The sequence below is a fragment of the Somniosus microcephalus genome, chromosome 5 (assembly GCF_052327205.1).
Source record: "Somniosus microcephalus isolate GS21.2 chromosome 5, FLI_Smic_1.0, whole genome shotgun sequence".
Lineage (NCBI taxonomy): Eukaryota > Metazoa > Chordata > Chondrichthyes > Squaliformes > Somniosidae > Somniosus > Somniosus microcephalus.
The window spans coordinates 205233657-205256604 of record NC_140991.1 but is presented as its reverse complement, the minus strand read 5'-3'; the positions used below and the strand labels follow the sequence as shown (position 1 = coordinate 205256604).

Here is a 22948-nt window from a genome sequence, read left to right as displayed (position 1 = left end):
CAAGATTCACTTATCTATTTTATATTTATGTTTAAACAATTTTTCTTACAAAAATGATAATGAGGGTATATTTAAGGCTTTCAGAACACAAATTAAATGGCTTCTAGGAAGTTGAGGGGAAAGCAACTGATTTTCATTTTCTTTTTTTTAAAGAAATAAGCGAAAACACTGAATCTCTCAAAAAGAAGGTCTCCGAACTGAGATTATATTGTGATCTTCTCCTCCACCAAGTGAATAACCTAAAAGAAAATACACAACCTGATCAGTCCAAACCAACTGATTTAGAGGTATATACTAATTATGTGCCATTGCATTGTATATATTGCTCAGTAGATGTGCTCTTTGCTGCTAATCCCTTTCTAATATGTGTAGAACATTGAAGGCCACTTATTCTTCTTGGCAATTTGCCAGCTTGACACGATGAGATGTTCTATAAATCTATGGAAACAAAATAGAGCAGTAGAACTTGATTGAATAAAATAAAAAATAAATTGAGGCTACCAGCAGTTCTGGCCATCCGTGAAAGGCGCTCTACATTAATCATAGACCATGGAAATAAACAGAAGTTACAATATGCTAGCAGGCAATGTTCCCTTTAAGCTGCGCATTGTTCTGTGTGGCCTGTTTCTTTTAATGCGCAGTCCCTTTAACATTCTGCGCATGCGCGGTATTTACACTGTAAAATCCGGTGAGCGGCCTGTACAGCACCTTTCAGATTACTGCACGGCCACGCGCTTGCACCTTAGCGGGAACATGGTAGCAGGCTATTTGGGTAAACCTAATTTTAAAATTTTGCTAAGAAAAAGAACTTGCATTTATATAGTGTCTTTCATGACTTTGGGACATCCCAAAGCGCTTCACAGCCAAAGAAGTACTTTTGAAGTGTAGTCAATATTGTAATATAGGGAAACGAAGCAGCCAATTTGCGCGCAGCAAGGTCGCACAAACAGCAATGAATCAAATGACCAGCTGATCTGTTTTAGGGATGTTGGTTGGGGATTAATATTGGCCAGGATACCAGGGAGAACTTGCTTGCTCTTCGAATTGTGCCATGGGATCTATCCCATCTTCTTGAGAAGGCAGTTTAAAGTTGCATGCGAAAGATGGCACCGCCGACAGTGCAGCACCCAGTTGGTACTGCACTGAAGTGTCAGCCTAGATTTATGTGCGCAAGTCTCTGGAGTGGGGCTTGAATCCATGACCTTCTGACTCGGGTGTTTTCAATTTATAAAGCCTTAATAAATTGAGTTTATTGAAGATGAAGCTACAGAATTAATTGCATGAGTATTTTTCTAGAGTAAACAAAATAGCTCCTTTCTAGATTACTAATATTTTAATATAGGAAAAAATCCTCAGAAAACCATTTACCTGTGGGCTGCATTTTTTTTGGAAAGACCTTGGTGCAGTGCTAGCATTCTTGAATGCTGACATAGTTTCTGCCTCAACCATTAACCCTGGAATTTAATTTCTGTGTGAAGACATTTCCCCTGACATCAGTTCTAAATCACAAGCAGCAAATTAGTGAGTGAAACCTGTTCTGTTTTGTGATTTGAGAGTAAGCTGAGTCTTCCATCGGTGTGTCTATAGTTGGCCAGTAGGAGTGCAAAAGCACCCAGGATGTTTGGCCTTCAGGTTGTTTCGCTCCCTTTTGTGGTGAAGTGCCTGGCCAGCTCAAGCCCAGGTCCCACCACTCTGCATTTTTATATAGTTATGTTTTAAGTGAGTACAGAGTTTAATTACTGGATGGATCTCACTTCATTTTTCTGCAGAGGAGGACAAAGTACCATTTGAAAATTCCTTCTTGAAATGGAAAGAATTAAGAATTAGGAGCAGGAGTTGGCCATACGGCTCTTATTCAATAAGATGGCTGATGTTCGACCTCAACTCCACTTTCCTGCCCGATCCCCATATCCCTTGATTCCCCTAGAGTCCAAAAATCTATCTCGGCCTTGAATATGCTCAACGAATCAGCATCCACAGCCCTATGGGATAGAAAATTCCAAAGATTCACAACCTCTGAGTGAAGAAATTCCTCCTCATCTCAGTCTTAAATGGCCGACCCCTTATCCTGAGACTATGCCCCCTAGTTCTAGACTCTCCAGCCAGGGGAAACAACCTCCCGGCATCTACCCTATCCATCCCCTTCAGAATCTTTTATGTTTCAATGAGATCACTTCTCATTCTTCTAAACTCCAGAGAGTGTAGGCCCAGTCTACTCAATCTCTCCTCATAGGACAACCCTCTCCTCCTAGTTGTTGCACTGCCTCTAAGGCATGTATGTCCTTTCTCGGATAAGGAGACCAAAACTGTGCACAGTACTCTAAGTGTGGTCTCACCAAAGCCCTATACTATTGTAGTAAGACTTCCTTACTCTTCTACTCCAACCCCTTTGTAATAAAGGCCAACCTGCCATTGGTCCTCCCTAATTGCTTGCTGTAGCTGTATGCTTACTTTGTGTTTCCTGTATGAGGACACCTAAATCTCTCTGAACACCAACATTTAATAATTTCTCACCATTTAAAAAAAATTCTTTTTTCTATTCTTCCTACCAAAGTGACTAACCTCATATTTCCCCACATTACTCTCCATCTACTACCTTATTAGCCACTCACTTAACCTATCTATATCCCTTTGATGACTCTTTGTGTCCTCCTCACAGCTAGCTTTGTATCATCAGCAAACTTGGATACATTGCATTCAGTCCCTTCATTAAGTCATTAATATAGTTTGTAAATAGCTAAGGCCCAAGCACTGATCCTTGTGGCACCCCATAGTTACAGCCTACCAACTGGAAAATGAACCGTATATCCCTACTCTCTATTTTCTGTCCATTAACCAATCCTCTATCCATGCTAATATATTACCCCCAACCCCATGGGCCCTTATCTTGCACAGCAACCTTTTATGTGGCTCCTTATCGAATACCTTTTGGAAATCCAAATATACTACATCTAGTCCTCCTTTATCTACCCTGCTAGTTACATCCTCAAAAAACTCTAATAAATTTGTTGAACATGATTTTCCTTCCATAAAACCTTGTTGACTCTTAAGTGCCCTATTACCACTTCCTTAACAATGAATTTCAGCATTTTCCTGATGAATGATGTCAGGCGACTGACCTGTAGTTCCCTGTTTTCTCTCTCCCACCTTTCTTGAATAACGAGGTTAGGTTATATGTGCTACCTTCTAAACCGCTGGGACCGTTCTAGAATCTAGGGAATTTTGGAAGATCACAACCAGTGCATCCACTATCTCTGCAGCCACCTCTTTTAGAACCCTAGGATGTAGGCTATCAGGTCCAGGTGATTTGTCGGCTTTTAGTCCTATTAGTTTCTCAAATACTTTTTCTCTACTGATATTAATTATGTTAAGTTCCTCATTTTTATTAGCCCCTTGGGTTCCCCACTATTTTTGGTATGCTTTTGTGTCTTCTACTGTGAAGACAGATACAAAATATTTGTTTAAAGACTTCTGCCATTTCCTTTTTCCCTATTATAATTTCACCTGTCTCAGTCTCTAAGGGACCAACGCTTACTTTTGCTACTCTCTTCCATTTTACATACTTGTGAAAGCTCTTACAATCTGTTTCTATATTTCTTGCTAGTTTACTCTCATTCATTCTATTTTCTCCCTTTTTATCAATTTTTTGGGCCATCCTTTGCTGGTTCTAAAGCTCTCCCAATCCTCAAGCTTACTACTATTCGTCGCAACATTATAAGCCTCTCTTAATCTAATACCATCCTTAACTTCTTTAGTTAGCCACGGATGGATCACTTTTCTCATGGAGTTTTTATTTCTCAATGGAATGTATATTCATTGAGAATTTTGGAATTTTTAAAAATGTTTCCCACTGCTTCTCTACTGTCATACCTTTTAATCTAATTTCTCAATCTACCTTAGCTAATTTGCCCTCATACCTATGTAATTGGTTTTATTTAAGTTTACGACTCTCATTTCTGACTGAAGTATTTCGCTCTCAAACTCAATGTGAAGTTTTTTCATATTATGATCACTCTTCTCCAGAGGATCCTTTACTAATGATATTACTAGTTAACCCTGTCTCATTATACAATACAAAATCTAAAATAGCCTGTTCCCTGGTTGGTTTCATGACGTATTGTTCTAGGAAACTGTCTCAAATGCATTCCATGAACTTGTCCGCCAGACTATCTTTGCCAATTTGATTTGCCCAGTCTATATGAAGATTAAAATCCCCCATAATTATTGTATTACCTTTGTTACAAGCTCCTATTATTTGTTGGTTAATACTCTCTCCAGTGGTACAGCTACTGTTGGGGGCCTATAAACTACTCCCACCAGTGTTTTCTATCCCTTGTTTCTTATCGCCACCCATACTTCCTGATCTTCCAAGCCAAGATCCTTTCTCACTAGTGTCCTTATGTCATCCTTTATTATCAGGGCTACTCCTCCCCCCCCCCCCCCCCCACCCTCCTTTTCCATCCTGTCTGTCTTTTCGAAATGTCAAGGAACCTGGAATATTTAGTTCCCAACCTTGGTCACCTTGCAATCACGACTCTGTTATGGCTATTGGATCAAAGCCATTTATCTCTATTTGTGCCACTAATTCGTCTATCTTGTTATGAATGCATCGTGCATTCAGATAAAGAGCCTTTAATTTTAACTTTTTTTACCATTCTTCCCTGCTTTCACTTTATTTGCTGATGCACTTTTACCGTCGGGCAGGCTTTCAGGCGTGTTGGGGGGGGGGGGGGGGGGGAATCGCAAAAATAGGGGGTCACGCCCCCACCCCGGATTTTCACCCAGGTGTTTCTATCTGACCCGACTCAGTCCCGCCAGCAGCAGGCAGGACTGGTCTTCAGGCACCTTAATCACCAATAATTGGCATCTATAATGCCATTTTAAGGGGCCCTTGCTATTTTCAGCCTTTCCCACGTTAAATACGCCTGGTGGGAACCCCGCTGATGAAACCTGGCGTGAACAATATCGGATTGCTGACTATCAGCTGCAGGTCAATCAGGAAGGAAGAGATTTAATCAGACAGCATTTGTAGGTTGCAGGACCTTGTTGTTTCAGGCTTGGGGCAACTTGTTCCAGGCTTAGGCACAGCTGTGGAAGGTTGGAGCCTCACACACTTCTCCAGTGTGAGCTCCTGGGAAGCCCCTCTCGCCACCCTCACTCAGTCCTTCCTCAACTGAGGCACCTACCAGAAGCATGGGAGGCCTTTTTTTCCTTCCCCTCTTGGCATTAGAGGACCTCTAGCCCCATTCGCGAAATGACACACGCCACAACTGCAGAAGTTGCCATCAGAAATTTTAGTTACAATAACCAGCTGATGGCATTTTTCAAACAACATTTCACCCAAGTGACTACCCTCGTGACTATTGGTGCTTTATTTTCCACTTACGCGTGCTCCTACGTAGTGGTTCCCCTGTGGTTTCAGCAGATGTGGAGGCCCCTTGCTCACTTTCCTGCTGCTCCTGTCTCGACACCTTTGGCGGGCGTCCTCTGGGATGGTGAGCCTGTGAGGGCTCGCCAGCAGTCTGCTGCTCCTGCTGTTGTGCAGGGGTTGAGACCTCTATCTCCGTTGGGTGCGGACTCCGGCGGGGCTCTGACCGAGGGCTCTGCAGTGGCATGGAAGTGTGAGCGCTTGGAGAGGAGCCCCCACTTCCTTGAGGTCTGCCACCAACCTCCCTCTCATTGGTCAGGTCCCCCTCAGTGCCTGCAAGTGGCTTGAGAGCAGCTCGCTGCACATCAGGGGGGCCATGGGGACCCGTTTCTACAATGGCAGTCCTACTCAGAGGGCCTGCCATGAAGGTCTGGTTTCTCTGTTCAATAGCTGACCATCGCTCCTCCAGAGATGTCAGTCTGTTCTGAACACTCACCATGTTTTCAACACTCTGGCGACTTAGCTCCTCCATGGCCGTAGCCATCCTCTCCTCTACTGTAGTCATCCTTTCCATGGAGGTTGCCATCCTTTCCGTGGTGATGCGTTCATGCGCCAATGACTCCACAAAGGCTCTGCTCATGTTTGCTATGGACTCCTCCATTCGCTCCACACTCGCAGCGACCCTGGAGACAAAACCTGCCAGAGACTCCTGCATCTGTGCATGGAGATCCATCACCTCTTGCGGATGGACCCAGAGGCAGAGGGTCAACATGCAGCTGAGCTGAGCAGGCAGAGTCCTGCGCCCTCCGACGAGGACTCTCCACTGCTGTCCCTGTCTCCACCATCTGCTGATGCTCACTTATGAGCTGTGATACACCAGGTGACAACACTACTCTATCTCGCGAAGGTCCCACCGAGGTGTGAGTGTCTGTGCTGGTGCTGGGTGTGCTGAATTCTGCTGAAGCTGCGCCCTCAGAGGTTGGAGCTTCCTCTGAGGAGTCTGGCTGCTCAGCCTCTTCCTCCTCCGCAGTGGGGACGGGGGCTCTGGATGGTCCTGTGGGGGAGTAAAGGAAAGAGTTAGAGAAGTGATGCCAAGGTTACATACACATTGGATTTTGCAGATGTTCATAAGTCCAAATGATGTTGCTTCAGAATCATAACAGCGACTCATGCTATGTCAATGAGAGAGATGGAAAACTATTCTGTCACCAGCTTGCAGGACTGCCCCTGTCTTCTTTCCTGACTTACGCAGTCACATCTGCCCCGACAATTTCCAGCACTCCTTCCTCCCAGGGGGTCAGGTGGGCTATTGAGGGTGGGCCTCCTCCAGTCCTGGCTCGCTCTCTGTTGTTGTGAGCTCTCTTTTCCTGCAATGAGGGAGACAAGGAGTTTGAGTGAGAATGAAGGAGTGAGTGTAGAGATTGCATAACATAGATACTTAGAGGGAGACAAAGATGGTGTGAGGCTGCAAGACCAAGGGCCTTCCGTGTGTTGTCAGTTGTGTTCAAAGCATCAGAGTGAGAGGGAGTGTGACGGCTGCATGGTGGAATAGTTATGTGAATGTGAGCATAGAGAGAGAGGGAATGGGTAAGGGTGCATGGATGTGAGTGTGAACATAAGAACATAAGAAATAGGAGCAGGAGTAGGCCAATCGGCTCCTCGAGCCTGCTCCGCCATTCAATAAGATCATGGCTGATCTGATCCTAACCGCCAATCTACTATCACTGAACCATCTCCTGAATCTAACAGAATTAGACACACGAAATAGGAGCAGGATCAGGCTACATGGCCCCTGGGCCCGCTCCGCTACCCACAGGGCCATGACCGATTCGAACCTAGACTCATGTCCAAATTCCTGCCCATTCCCCATAACCCTTTATTCCCTTTGCTTCTAGGAAACTGTCTATTTCTGTTTTAAATTTATGTAATGATGTAGCTTCTACAGCTTTTTGGGGCAGCATATTCCATGGACCTGCCACCCTCTGAGTGAAGTAGTTCCTCCTCATCTCAGTTTTGAAAGAGCAGCCCCTTATTCTAAGACTATGCCCCCTAGTTCTAGTTTCACCCATCATTGGGAACATCCTCCCCGCATCCACCCGATCCAACCCCTTCACAATCTTATATGTTTCAATAAGATCGCCTCTCATTCTTCTGAACTCCAATGAGTAGAGTCCCAATCTACTCAACCTCTCCTCATATGTCCATCCCCTCATCCCTGGGATTAACCGAGTGAACCTTCTTTGTACTGACTCGAGAGCAAGTATGTCTTTTCTTAAGTATGGGCACCAAAACTGTATGCAGTATTCCAGGTGCGGTCTCACCAATACCTTGTACAACTGAAGCAATACCTCCCTATTTTTATATTCTATCCCCCTAGCAATGAAAGCCAACATTCCATTGGCCTTCTTAATCACTTGCTGCACCTGCATACTAAACTTTTGAGTTTCGTGCACCAGGACCCCCAGATCCTTTTGTACTTCAGTACTTTCCAGTTTCTTGCCATTAAGATAATAACTTGCTCTATGATTTTTCCTGCCAAAGTGCATAACCTCACACTTTCCAGTGTTGTATTCCATCTGCCAAATCTCTGCCCACTTACTTAGCCTGTCTATGTCCCCTTGCAGGTTTTTTATGTCCTCCTCACTCACTACTTTCCCTCCCATCTTAGTATCATCTGCAAACTTTGATATGTTACACTCGGTCCCCTCCTCCAAATCGTTAATATAGATTGTAAAGAGTTGGGGACCCAGCACTGACCCCTGTGGAACACCACCAGTTACTGATTGCCAGTCCGAGAATGAACCATTTATCCCAACTCTCTGCCTTCTGTTAGATAGCCAATCCTCTATCCATGCCAGAATATTACCCCCAATCCCGTGATTTTTTATCTTAAGCAATAATCTTTTGTGTGGCACCTTTTCAAATGCCTTTTGGAAGTCTAAATACACTACGTCCACTGGTTCCCCTTTATCCACCCTATATGTTACTTCCTCAAAGAACTCCAGCAAATTTGTCAAACATGACTTCCCCTTCATAAAACCATGCTGACTTTGTCCTATTAAATTATGATTATCCAAATGTCCTGTTACTGTCTCCTTAATAATGGAATCCAATATTTTACCTACCACAGATGTTAGGCTAACCGGTCTATAGTTTCCAGCCTTCTGTCTACTGCCCTTTTTAAATAAGGGCGTTACATTAGCAGTTTTCCAGTCTGCCGGGACCTTTGCTGAGTCCAGGGAGTTTTGGAAAATTATTACCAATGCATCCACAATCCCTACCGCCACTTCCCTCAAGACCCTAGGATGTAAGCCATCAGGTCCAGGTGATTTATCTGCCTTGAGTCCCATTATTTTACCGAGTACCACTTCTAGTGATTTTGATCATGTTTAACTCCTCCCCCCCTATAGCCCCCTGTTTGTCCAGTGTTGGGATATTCTTAGTGTCTTCTACTGTAAAGACTGATACAAAATATTCATTCAGTGTTTTTGCCATCTCCATATTTCCCACCATTAATTTCCCGGTCTCATCCTCTAAGGGACCAACATTTACTTTAGCCACCCTTTTTCTTTTTATATAACTATAAAAACTCTTACTATCTGTTTTTATATTTTTTGCTAATTTACTTTCATAATCTATCTTCCCTTTCTTAATCAATCTTTTTGTTACTTTTTGCTGTCTTTTAAAGTTTTCCCAATCCTCCATCCTCCCACTAGATTTGGCTACCTTATATGCCCTTGTTTTTAGTCGAATACTATCCTTAATTTCTTTACTTAGCCACGGATGGCTGTCTTTTCTTTTACACCCTTTTCTTCTCAGTGGAATATATATTTTTTGGAAGTTGTAAAATAACTCCTTAAATGTACACCACTGATCATGTATCGTCTTACACTTTAATCTATTTTCCCAATCCACTCTACTCAATTCCGCTCTCATACCTTCATAGTCTCCTTTATTCAAGCTTAGCACGCTTGTTTGAGATCCAACCTTCTCGCCCTCTAATTGAATATGGAATTCAACCATGTTATGGTCACTCATTCCAAGGGGATCCTTTACTAGGACATTTTAAATTAATCCTGTCTCGTTACACAGGACCAAATCTAAGGTTGCTTGCCCCCTGGTCGGTTCAGTTACGTACTGCTCAAGAAACCATCCCTGATACACTCAATGAACTCATCCTCAAGGCAGCCCTGCCCAATTTGATTTGTCCAATTAATATGATAGTTAAAATCCCCCATAATTATAGATGTTCCCTTATTACAAGCCTCAACTATTTCCTGATTGATACTCCGTCCAACAGAGTTGCAACTGTTCGGAGGCCTATAGACTACGCCCACTAGTGTTTTTTTCCCCTTATTATTCCTTACCTCCACCCAAACTGTTTCATTATCCTGATCTTTTGACCCAATATCATTTCTCTGTATTACAGTGATTCATAGAAACATAGAAACTAGGAGCAGGAGTAGGCCATTTGGCCCTTCGAGCCTGCTCCGCCATTCAACGAGATCATGGCTAATCATCCAAACCCTATCACCCGGTCCCTACACCGACAGCCATCCCACCCAAGCCCTATCCCCATAACCCCACATATTTAATCCCCCCCTAACACTAAGGGCCAATTTTTTTTACCATGGCCAATCAACCTAACCCACACATTTTTGGACTGTGGGAGGAAACCGGAGCACCCGGAGAAAACCCACGCAAACACGGGGAGAATGTGCAAACTCCACACAGACAGTCACCCGAGGCCGGATTTGAACCCGGGTTCCTTCCTTTATTAACATAGCCACCCCACCTCCCCTTCCTTCCTGCCTGTCCTTCCTGATCGTTAAATAACCTGGTATGTTTAATTCCCAGGCATTGTCACCCTGCAGCCATGTTTCTGTAATGGCCACAAGATCATACCCATATGTAGTTATTTGTGCCATTAACTCGTCTATTTTGTTATGAATGCTACGTGCATTCAGATAGAGAACTTTCAAATATGTTTTGTGACACTTAGTTCCTGCTTTTGCCCTTTTTATTACTTTACCTTTTACTCCATACCTTCTGCCCCTTCCTGACACGCTCTAGTTTTTAATTTCCCCACTGCTACCTAAGTCTATGACCTTCTCTGTTGTAATTTTTATTATTTGCTCTCTAGGAACCTCCCCCCCACTAGTTAGTTTAAAGCCCTCTCTACAGCCCTAGTTATATGATCCGCCAGGACTCTAGTCCCAGCACTGGCCAAGTGAAGCCCGTCCCAACGGAACAGCTCCCTCCTGCCCCAGTACTGGTGCCAGTGTCCCAGGAAGCAAAACCCATTTCTCCCACACCAGTCTTTGAGCCATGCATTTAACTCTCTAATTTTATTTGTCCTAGCCAAATTTGCTCGTGGCTCAGGTAATAATCCAGAGATTATTACCCTTGAGGTTCTGTTTTTTAATTTGACCCCTAGCTGCTCATACTCCTTTAACAGAACCGGCTTCCTAGTCCTATCTACGTCGTTTGTACCAACATGGACCACGACAACTGGATCCACCCCCTCCCACTACAAGTTTCTTTCCAGCCCAGAGGAGATGTCCTTAACCCTGGCACCGGGTAGGCAACACAGCCTTCGGGACTCTCGCTCTCGGCAGCAGAGAACTCTATCTATCCCCCTAATAATACTATCCCCTACCACTACAACATTTCTATTTACTCCCCCCTCTTGAATGGCCCCCCGTTCCACGGTGCTGCGGCCAGGTTTCTCATCCTCCCTGCAGTCCCTGCTCCTGTCCCCACAGGGAGTAAGAACCTCGAACCTGTTGGTCAAGAGCAAGGGCTGCGGCTCCTCCAGCTCTACCTCCTGGGTCCCCATACCTGCCTCACTCGTAGTCACACCGTCCTGTCCCTGACCATGGGCTACATCTGAATTACTTAACTTCATAGGTGTGACCACCTCCTGATACACAGAGTCCAGGTACTTCTCCCCCTCCCTGATGTGTCGCAGTGTCTGAAGCTCAGACTCCAGCTCATCAACACGGAGCTGGAGTTCCTGTAGCAGCAGACACTTGTCACAGACGTAATCACCGTGAGCCTCAATGGGGTTCACTGGCTCCCACATCTCGCAACAGTACCACATCACCTGCTCCATTCTATTTAATTAATTAAATTTTTTATTGTTAGTTATGGACACCCTCTGCCCGATTTTAGATGCTAGTATCCCCTTTAATTAATTGGATTTAAATTAAATCAATCCCTCTAGTTACACCAGTTAAATGGTTTACCAACAGTCACTCTGCACCAGAAAGGCCTTGGTACACCACAGCAACCTTAAAAACTATAAACCACAGACTTAAAGTTTTAAAACGAGAGAAATACTCCAACCAATCACCTACCTGTTTTGTGGTGACGTCACACCTTGAATACTTTTTACCCCTCTCCTTGCCTGAGATTGGAGATTGGTGAGGCCTACCTGAGCCTCTGGGGCCTCTTGTAGTCGCTCTGCCGCGCTGCTCCGCCTCCACCCGCTGCCGATGCCGCACTGAGGCCTACCTGAGCCTCTGGGGCCTCTTGTAGTCGCTCTGCCGCGCTGCTCCGCCTCCACCCGCTGCCGATGCCGCACTGAGGCCTACCTGAGCCTCTGGGGCCTGTTGTAGTCGCTCTGCCGCGCTGCTCCGCCTCCACCCGCTGCCGATGCCGCACTGAAGTGGGATGTGGAGCTGAGTGCTGGTGGGGAAAGGCCATGGGGATCAGTTTGAGGATGATGGAAACTTCATACTTACTTTTCCTCTACGGTGAAGGTCATGGAATCGTTTCCGACACTGTATCCAGGTTCTTCTGGTGACTCCCAGTGAGTTGACATCTGCTGTCACCTGCATCCATGCAGCCTTGGTCTCAGTGGGAGGCTTCTTCCTCCCTGACCTAGGGAAGAGGACCTCCCTGTGGGCCCTGACCCCATCCAATAATGCCTGCAGTGAAGCCTCATCGAAATTTGGAGGCAGCTCGGGGTCTGGCACTGGCCACCTGCCATCCTGTATGGTTCGTTTGGAAGCCTGCAGAGGAAGCAATGCTTGCTGTGGACCTTAAGCACCACGAATGATGACATCATACTGTGCTACTTTCTGACTGGAAATAGTCAATTAGCAAGGGTTCGCACACGCTGGAAATGAATTGGCCAATTGAGGGAAAATTGCATCAATCTGGCAGACCCATTTAGATTCGTCGGGGAACCCGACAATTCCCCACACCTGCAGGAAAATCAGCCCCCCTGTCTCTTCCTGTCACACTCTGCTTATCTTTACCCAATTCGCTACACTGCTCTAATGCCTTGACTTTTTTCTTTAGATTTCTAAATTTCCCCTCACCTAACCCCACCCACCCCCAACTCTTTAGTTTAAAGCCCTATCTACAGCCCTAGTTATTTGATTCGCCAGGACACTGGTCCCAGCCCAGTTTAAGTGGAGACCATCCCAACTGAACAGCTCCCTCCTTCCCCAGTACTGGTGCCAGTGCCCCCAGCGCCCCAAGAATTGAAACCCCTGCCTCCCACACCACTCTTTGAGCCACGCATTTAACTCTGATCTGCTTGTCCCTATGCCAATTTGCGTGTGGCTCAGGTAGCAATCCAGAGATTATTACCTTTGAGGTTCTCCTTTTTTAATTTGGACCCTAGCCCCTCAAACTCTCTCAGCAGAACCTCACTCCTAGTTCTACCTATGTCATTGGTTCCTATGTGGACCACGGCAATTGGATCCTTCCCCTCATACTCCAGATTCTTCTCCAGCCACGAGGAGATATCCTTAACCCTGGCATCGGGCAGGCAACACAGCCTTCAGAACTTCTGGTTGCATCCGCAGAGAACAGTATCTATCCCCCTGACTATACTGTCCCCTACCACTACAACATTCCTTTTCACTCCCCCCACTTGAATGGCCTCCTGTACCAAGGTGCCATGGTCAGTTTGCTCATCCACCCTGCAGACTTTGCCCTCATCCACACAGGCAGCAAGAACCTTATACCTGTTGGATAAGGGCAAAGGCCAAGGCTCCTCCAGCACTGCACCTGATGTCTCCTTACCTGCCTGAGCTGCAGTCACACCCTCCTGTCCCTGACCACTAATCAGACCTGTACCACTACCTAACCCAAGGGGTGTGACTCCTCCCTGGATCAAACCTCCCCGATGCCCTGCAATGTCTGCACCTCGGACCCCAGCTCAACAACTCTGAGCTGAAGTTCCTTGAGATGCAGACACTTACTGCAGACGTGGTCGTCCCGGATCGCGATGCTCCCCACAAACTCTCAGATGCTGCAGTTGCGGCACATCACCTGCACTGCCATCCCTTTTATTTATTTAGTTAATTTAAATTTATGTATTTAATTAACTTATAGCTTATAGTTTAGTTTTTAATTAATTACTAGATCTAGTTTAAATTCTAGGTTGATGAAATTAAATATTTACCTGTAACACAAAGCACTACAAGTATTGGAGGCAAAAGGCAGTACCTCCTTCCCCCCTCTGCTCCGAATTCCCACTCTCTCCAAATTACCAAATTTAACACTGTTTAGAAGCACTCAGTTTACGATCACTCTGATCACCAAAGAGTTACTGAGACAATATGAAGCTTTAGTTGCCGGTCCAATATTATAGCAGCACAGTTGGATGGTTCAGGGAATGGAGAGCCCCAAGAGTCTATTTGGGAACAGGAAGTTACTGAATTACAAAATGCTTTGAAGATGACTGTTAAAATATAAAAATTTCCAGTAAACTAATAGTAAAATCTTAAAATTGAGTGAAAATGGAAATTTTGAACAATTGTTTTGAAATAAAGTAAACTAGTTAGTTAGGAATTTACAATATACAGGAAACTTTGTATTATCCGGAGGTTAACTGTCCGGAATGCTCGAGCCACCGGCAAAAATCAGGAGCCGTTTCGTTAGTTTTTTTTTCTTTTCGTTGCTTTTTTTTCCCACCAGTCAGGCTCTGCAAGGTCTCGCAAGCGTCTCTGTAGCTTAGCAACAGCTTCAGCAAGGTACGCCCGACTGTTTAGAAGCTGTTGCTAAGCAACAGAGTTTGTTGCCAGATACGGAGCTCAAAATCTTCGTATGTTTCAACATTACTGCTGGTTTGTCCGGCAGCTTTGATGGGACGGCAATAGGTCGGTGCCGGATAGCACAAAGTTTCCTGTAGTTGCTACAAATGTGGACTGAGTGACACACATTTTTAATACGTATATTTTCATTAATTCAGTGAAGGCTGGGTCAGATATCGAGGATCAAGTGGAAATGTTTGTACTTTGTTTAAGTAATATAATTTTAGTTCTTGAGTGACAGTCAAAATTTCCAAGATTGCACAGTTGAACACTTACAGAGGCCTTACAAGAGCAACCAGAAATGACTAGTAGGACACTGAGGGGCAAAGAAAGTACTTGCATGGCACCCGAAATTAACATTGAAGGACAGTGAAAAGTTATTTATAGCCTAGAAGTCAGTGGAAGCACCAGGCACATCAACTGAAGTGGTAGTCATGCCACGGAGGGGTAGAAATTAAAAGTGACTGGCACGGAGTCATTGGCTATGGGGTAAGAAAATGTGTGTGTATAGAAATATACATCTGCAGTGACACCAAAACCACTGCAAAAGAAAGCCTAAGTCAACAATAGGAGCTTTTTGAATAGGGCAGTTTACATTTCCACACAATAGACAATGAAATCTAACAGCTGTTTCAGTTTGTGTTTCACTTGTGAAGGAAGGCATTCATACTGATTTTCTGACAAGTGATGCTGAATTTGAGGTTTAGATGGCCAGGATTTATGCATTTATCTTTTTTTTTAAAAAACAGTTTCTGCTTCTGGGGAATGGTGGACTGCTGAGGAAACTAACCCAACTTCCACAGCAGAATAAAAATGTTATCTTAGGCATGGTATTTATATAAATCTGTTCCTAGGTCACATGTGGCACTAAGGAAAATTTGCAATAAAACACTTTTTTAAAAGCAAGTTAATTTAAAGAGAAATTAAAAAATTGGGGTGATGCTGTTGAAAATGACAGGTATATCCGTTTTTTCCCTACAATTCTGGAGAAGGTTAAGGGAATGAGAGCTGTTACAATCTATTCTCTTCTAGTTTCTTTTTGTTTCTTAAAACACATGTTTGCATAATAATCCTCATGTTATTTCAAATTTAGTTAAGACATTACCAGGTTATATAAATTATCTCTGAAAGGTAAGCAGCCATTTGTTACATGAATTCAAAATACTGGGAGCTTGATATGGTGCTTCTGTTTTTTTTAGAAACCAACTACATATCATTTGATCAAGAATTTGTTAAAAATATCAATGTAAGCAATATTAGTGTTTATTTGTTCTGGTGCTTGTGGTGTGGCACTTGAGAAATTTTCTAAAGCTTAACTGTCCATCTGTTAGACTATTTGGTATAATGTATAGGCCTTCTGAATCTACTAGGTTTGGTCCAGTCAATGTGACTTTGAACTTATTTAGCTCATTATGAATCCTTTCTCTGAAATAGTTTTTTTCTCTGCTATAGATGTGTGCATTTATTTCTTGTTACTACAGTGAAATTTTATTTTTACTCTGGATATATGTGAACTGTATAGGCTAGGCCTATTGCGCACACAACTTTGCTATGCAAGATTGATGGCCAATTATTCTGTAGTTGCCTTTTTAAAATACATTTTCAGTGCTTGTGCATGCATTGGAGATTAGAATTTAGAGGAAGGAAGGGGGCTGAAAATCCACGACCGTTCCGTCACAACTCTGGTGGGAGTGCTGTGAATTAGGCCGAGTCCCAGCTTTGCAAGGGAGTTTCTGTGGGTCCTTGTCAGAGCCTAGCCTCCTCTGCACCAAACAAGGCCAGATCCAAAGGAGGGGGTGTGGCTGAGTGCACGGACATCCCAGGCCTGGAGTTCCCACGTCCCTAGACTAGTGGAAGAGCAGTGGACATGGGATCAGGTGGAAGTGGGCTCCACCTTTCAGATTCAGGTCTGGGATGTGGCCTGGATGCCTGGAGATAGGATGAGACCAAAGTTTTTCCTGGCCTCTTTATTCAGGGGGCTGGTGGTCCCTGTCTGATGTTTTCAGTAGTAGTAGTAGAAACATCCCACTTTCCCCTGAGTGGGCACCCAAAGCCACATTTTGCGGCCTCTCCACCATAGTGGGTGCTTGAGATGCGTCCCCAAGTGGTACAAATGCCCACCCAGTTGAGGTGACCTGTCCATGATCTTAAAATCTTTGGCAGGATTACCACTAGAGGTCACTGTTAGGTGATTCCAAGCATTTGCGCTGGGATCAAAGGCCGGTACGTTTTCGGGCCCTTGTTGTTTATGCGACTATGATTGAATGTTTTGGATGTTTGTGGATACAAAGCGGCTAAATACTTACATCCCAAAAACTTTCCTTCTTTTCCCACTTTTCATCTAAAGACGATAGCCCATATTGGGATACAGTTCTGTGAGTGGTGCATCTCTGGTACCTCACTCAAGTGGCCATTCTACATTGATCAGTCCAGAGAGTGAATGCTCCACGCTGCTCTATCGTGTGCGCTTGTGCATGCGCAGGGGAATTGAGCACGTGGACTAGATCCGAGCTAAACCATTGCTCAGTTGTATCCATATGTTCACTTTTAGCAGAAGTCACTGGATAACAATCAAGAGGAGGAACTCTAGCTGATTTTTTTTTCTTAACCAGAGTTGCTGAGGTCAAATGCAACACCCACTCTGTTGCCTGGCTTAGGTCTCTTAACTACACAGAGGCCAAGGATCAAAATTGGGACTTTCCTGTTGTTGATGATCAGTGCTACACCATGAGGTGCATTTACCCTTTGGGCCATGGATCCTGAGGAACTGGCTATCTCAACATTTTTCATACTCATTTGTTTCCCAGCTGTTGTTAACATGTATTTCCCTCTTGGCTCTATACACTGCCACTATCTTGACAAATTGTTGGTTTTTACAATCCAGCCACTTGCCATAAAGCTACTGACTTTATCTGTAACTGACCTATGCTCTTTCCCTTGGATCCTTGAATTTTCCTCAGCATCTCCTACTTCAGATTTTCCTCCTTCCCAGATTGGATTGTCCATTGCTGGTGCTTTGGAATCAACCCCACATTATAACCAAGGCAGATTTGAGTGCCTCACTGCTTCTCCCCCTTCCTGGTCTGGTGTTGTAATAACTCTGCAGCTGCTTATCCACTTGCAACACCCTCCCCTTCACTTACATTAATGAGAGAAAATGTGACAGATGTTTGAAAGAAACAGTTCATTGAATGAGCAGAGCCATTAAGTCATCATTTAAAAATTTTTTAAATTGTGACTACAATAACCTACCCTCTTGCATGGTTCTACCAGCTTAACAGTACCTCTAGATACTGAGAAGAGTGTCTGTCGAAGAAACTCTTGCAGCATACCAGCAGTCCTATTTGCACTGGGAGAGTGAAGTTCTGATACAAACTGGCTTTGTGACCTATTTGGCCAACCTGTAACTTAATGAGAATTGATTATTTACCAAGCCACAGTTTGGGGGGGGGGGGGAGAGGGAGCATAGTAATGACTATAATACTGAAACAAAATCAGAAAATACTGGAAACGCACAGCAGACCAACATTTTGTTACAGTATGTCCTTTCACTTAATGCCCAGAAGGCACCAATCTAATTCTGAACACATTTGCTAGATTGTGAGGTAGCTTTTGAGAGGAGTACGAGTATGGATTGTACTTGCCTTAAGCTGTGTTTCTGTTCCAGAAGTATTGTCTCTTGAAGGGGTTCTTTAATATCCTGACTCCAGTGTTGTGGAACTCGGGTACAGTTCTAAAGCACTGGCGACAGACTAATGGTGCAGACATATCTAGCTGCATGATGGATGGGGAAGTCATGTATAGAGCTGCAGTGGTGAAAACTGCATTGCTGAATGCTCAGCCTGATGAGACAAAAATAGCAAACCGCACTGTAGACAACCATTGCTGTCCTGACACCACTGCTTTGGGAGGTGCCAGGCCAAACCATCTCTTGAGATGGGTCTCTGTGCTTCCCCAGTGACCTTGTATGGTGAGTGCGCCATAAGATTGCTGACTAAGAATGACGGGTAGTCAATGAGACTCCATTGCTGTTGAACCAATTTAAAATGCAACCTTTCACTCATCCCATCTTATTGCATTGGTTACTGTCCCACTAAAGGGAATTGCATTTTCCTGAATTGCTACACAATCCTAAATGTTAGGATTTCTGGTGCCTCTCAGTGCTCCCTTGTTCCTATGTTTTGTGCTGTCCACAGTTCTAGATCCACATTGACAGTGTTCACAGAAATCACAGATCACAGAAACCCCACAGTGCAGATAGAGGCCATTTCGGCCCATCGAGCCTGCACCGACACATATCCCACCCGATCCCCGTAACCCCTACGCCAACACATATCCCACCCTATCCCCGTAAACCAACGTATTTAATCCCCCTAACACTAAGGGTCAATTTATCATAGCCAATCAACCTAACCTGCACATCTTTGGACTGTGGGAGGAAACCGGAGCACCCGGAGGAAACCCACGCAAACACAGGGAGAATGTGCAAACTCCACACAGACAGTCACCCGAGGCCGGATTCGAACCCGGGTCCCTGGCGCTGTGAGGCAACAGTGCTAACCACTATGCCACCGTGCTGCCCTTGTTGTTGGAATTAAACTTCATAATCTCACTGTAGAGGAAATTCTACACAAAGGGCTAGATTTTCGGGGAGCCGTCAGGCGGGGTTTCAGGCGTGTTGGGGGGGGGGGAAATCCCGAATTTGGGGGTCCCGCCCAAAACCCCACCCCACGTAAGTTTCAGGGGCAGCGGGTACCCACCCCGCACTGGGACCCGCCGAAACCACCAGGCGGGAAGGGATTAGTGCCAATTAACTGCCTGTTAACGGGCAGTTTTTAGCCTAATCCCTATTTTGAGGGGTTTCGTGTGGGATTCCCGACGGCTCCAAACCATGCCAGGTTAGAGCAGGTGGGCCGTCGGGTTGAAGGAGTTGGAGGGGTCGCGATGTCGGTGCTCAGGTGAGTGATGGGTGCATGACTGCAAAGGTAAGTGTGTTTGGTGTGTCTAAAGTGTGTAAAGAACTTTTACTTACCTGTACTTACCTTAGCAGCCTTTCTTCCTGTAGCCATCGGGAGCGCATCACTCAGCCGGAACTGAAAGCTGAACGGCTGCGATCTGTCAAAAGTGACAGCCTTCAGCTTTGAGTGCCGGTGACTGTTCTAACTGAGTCTGTGCAGAATGACTCAGCTTAGAACTCAGAGTGTCAGTGTTTCACAGCTTCAAACAGCTGTGAGACACTGATATTTCATCTGTCAAGAACTCTTGACAGATGAAATTTCAGTCTGTGGCGTCACCTGTTGCCGGGTGGCCCTCAATTGGCCTGCTGAGCCCGCTGGGCGGGCTCAACAAGGTCAATCAAGGGAAAATCGCGCGGATTGGCCGGACGTCGAAGTAGGCGGGTCAAAAACCCAAAAGGGGAAGTCCCGCCTTCTTCCCGACAGGTTCGGCAAAATCTACCCCAAAATGTTTGCTGCTCAGCAACAGCTTTAAAATTCCAAATGTGGAACCAGGGAGAACAAGGGCCACTACATCTTTGGTCTATTTCCTATTTTCTCTTCTGCTCCACCCCCCAAGCAATTTTACAATTCTCCTGTCGATTGTGGAAAAAAAATAATGCTGGCTGTTCTTTGGTCTTCTATTCCCCATGTTTTTTGGAGTCTACATAAGCCCTGACTCTCTGTGATAATCACAATCAATCCTGTGCAAATAGTTGTTTTCTGGCAGTTTGTATTGATGGTGATAGATCACTTAAAAGAAAAAGTTATTTAAAATAAAGAAGTGGCACAATAGCAAATGCATGACTCTTTACTGAATGATTTAGAAAAATCAACCAATTGACCAATTAATCTGCTGTGTATGTATTCATGCTCTGATTTTCAAAGGGGATTGTCACTGTTTTGAGGAGGGAGGGAACTTAGAATCGCATTTATTGTGGTTTGCATGCAGTTGTGTTTTTTGGGACTGAGTTTGAGGAACCCATTAATGTCAATGGCCCAGAAATTCGGGTCGGAGGCTTCCCGTGTGTGCAAGCCTCCGACCTGCACTTGCCTAGCGCGCCGGCCATTGTGCTGTGGGCTCGCGTGGGATTCCGATCCTGAGCCTCTTTCAACTGCCGGCGCGCAGTGCTTGCGTATCCCAGGGGTGCAGTTAGTTCAAAGCATCCCCTGGGATCATGTGGGCCATGGAGAGCCAATGGTAGCAGGGAATCTGTATTCATAGATTTGACAGGAAGAGCTGTCAAACCTATGAATACAATTCAGCCCCAAAACATCACTAAAACTTCAAATAAATTTTTAAAAAATCACATTTTTAAAATAATTATAAATTACATAAAATAACTATTTTAAACAATAATTTAAATTTTTGAAAAATTAATTACAGTTTCTAACGGGGCTAAAAATAAACTTACCTTACTTTAAAGTATTTAAAAATAATAAACTTGTGGAAAAAATGTTTTAATTTAACTTAATTCATCACTTACCTTGTTAAAAGCAGGCCTTGCGACTGCTTTTTACAAGCGTAGCTCCTGGAAACTCACCCTCCCGGAGAAACCTGCAAAAAAAACAGAAGTTCCAGGCGTACGCGCTGCCTCTCCGCCGCACACGTTCGACCTGTGAACCCTTTCCTTTAAGGGAACGGAAGTTCCGGTTTCCCCCGCATGCACGAAACCGGCACTTTCGTTGGGCATATGCGTGAGTACCCAGCGCGTACTCGCCCGTGTGGACCCGAAGTTCTGGCCCATTATATCATGGGTTGGTAGACACAGTTAGCAAGCTGAGCCAATGCTTTGGCAACCATGACAATCCCCTTTCAATCATTGGACCATCTAATACAAAATTGTAATCTTATGTCTATTTCTTGTTCCTATTCATGCACATGCTTGGCGAAGATTGATATGGCAACTCTTCTACGATCAACTTGCAACACCTTTATGAAGACATTGGAAGAATGCATGGAAATTGCAAATGCCACATTTAGGCCTGAACTATTGCAACTCACACCTCCAGGTTCCCCGCATGTGGCTGTCATAAAACCTAACAGAGTATGTTTATTTTTAAGCAAATAGATTTTTTTACATTCTATTGTAATTTTGACACATGTAATGGGATCTCTTTCAAATGAACTGATGCTACATGCCAAGTATATGTGTTTACCGTAACTTGCTCTGCCAGGTTCACATGGAGTGCAGGAATCATGAGCAATTTATTAATAAATCACATGGCAATTTGTTAGGCAGGAAATTTATTTTAGTATTGCATGGGCATTTTACTTATGAAAGTTACATATGATTTAATATATTTATTTCTGTGATCCAGCTCTGTTGCATTAATTTGCTACCTGGATGCTGCTAAAGAGATCGAAACAGACAAACTGAAAAGAAAAAGCTAATAACCCAGAGGGAGGAAAAAGTGAGCCCACTTCTATCCCTGTGTTAATGCTCCCTAGTTTTTCAGTGGAAGAGGTTTCCAACCAACCAAAAGAGGCGTTTGAACCCCACTAAAGGAATCCACCCCCCCCCCCAAGGGAAATCCCTATAATTTGATTTGTTTTTCTTAAGTCATGAGTGTATTGAATTAAAAAAAAAAACCTCTATTTATAAGGCAGCTGGCTTTTCGGGTGAGAGTGCAATCTTCAGAAATTCAGAGGCAATGGTACTGAAACATCCAGCATGTCCTCTCCTTTGGCTACTTGTTGCAGGCAATGATGTACGGGGAGAGCTGCAAGCTGAGGCTCACTGATGTGACCTATTTCTGCAGTGCAGTCTTGGACCACAGAAAACACACAAAGTGATGGCTCCAGCAGACCAGCCAGACTGTTGAATTTGTTTTATACAGCTTTCTCAGATGACCTTGTATGCAAATTAACATTAAGGAGTTTGATGTTCCTACACTATTATATTTAGAAAAAAACTCTACTAAGCCCACTACATATGCATACAATTTTCAGTCCATCATAAAGTAAAATTGGCTTCCGTGTGTTGTAAGAAAATGTTTTTTCATTTTTCCGTAATGTCTTAGACTCAAATGCTGATGGTGCAAACTACCACATCCTGCACTAAGGAGCCTGTGTTACGGAGAAAGATGTTTCAGCAAACTAATGCTTTACTCAGTTTCTGATTAGCATTAACAGAAGGAGCAGTTTTAATAACATTTGAGAGAATTGATTATCAAAATATGTATAAAAGGTAATGCCATTGCATGATTTTTTTAATGTGCAATGGATAGGCTCTGTTAGTTTAGGAGACATTATGGGGTGAATTTTTCGGGGGTCAGTGGGTGCGTTTGGTGGCAGGTCGGGTGGAATTTTTTTTTTTTTGACTGTTTAGGGAACCTGCTGTCAAGCCACCGTAACGCTAGTTTCCAAGATGTCAGGTCTGTCATCACTGAACAGACCCAACACCAAGTGGCGGGGGAGGCAATTTAGATGATTAAGAGCTTGTTAACAGGCACTTAAAACTATTTTAAGCTCACCTTTTAGGCTCACCTTTTAGATTTTTAAGAGCTTGCCCACGGCTTCCCCGCTGCTC

General features: G+C 44.3%; 1 protein-coding gene across 1 annotated transcript in view; it reads left to right on the top strand.

The window, feature by feature from the left end:
• Positions 1-22948, top strand: part of plekha8 (pleckstrin homology domain containing A8) — a 116935-nt gene that overhangs the window by 23701 nt on the left and 70286 nt on the right. Inside the window, exons 4-5 of the mRNA XM_085988588.1 lie at positions 154-287; positions 21311-21463. Coding sequence (XP_085844714.1) covers positions 154-287; positions 21311-21463 — 287 coding nt within the window. The remainder of the gene's footprint in view (positions 1-153; positions 288-21310; positions 21464-22948) is intronic.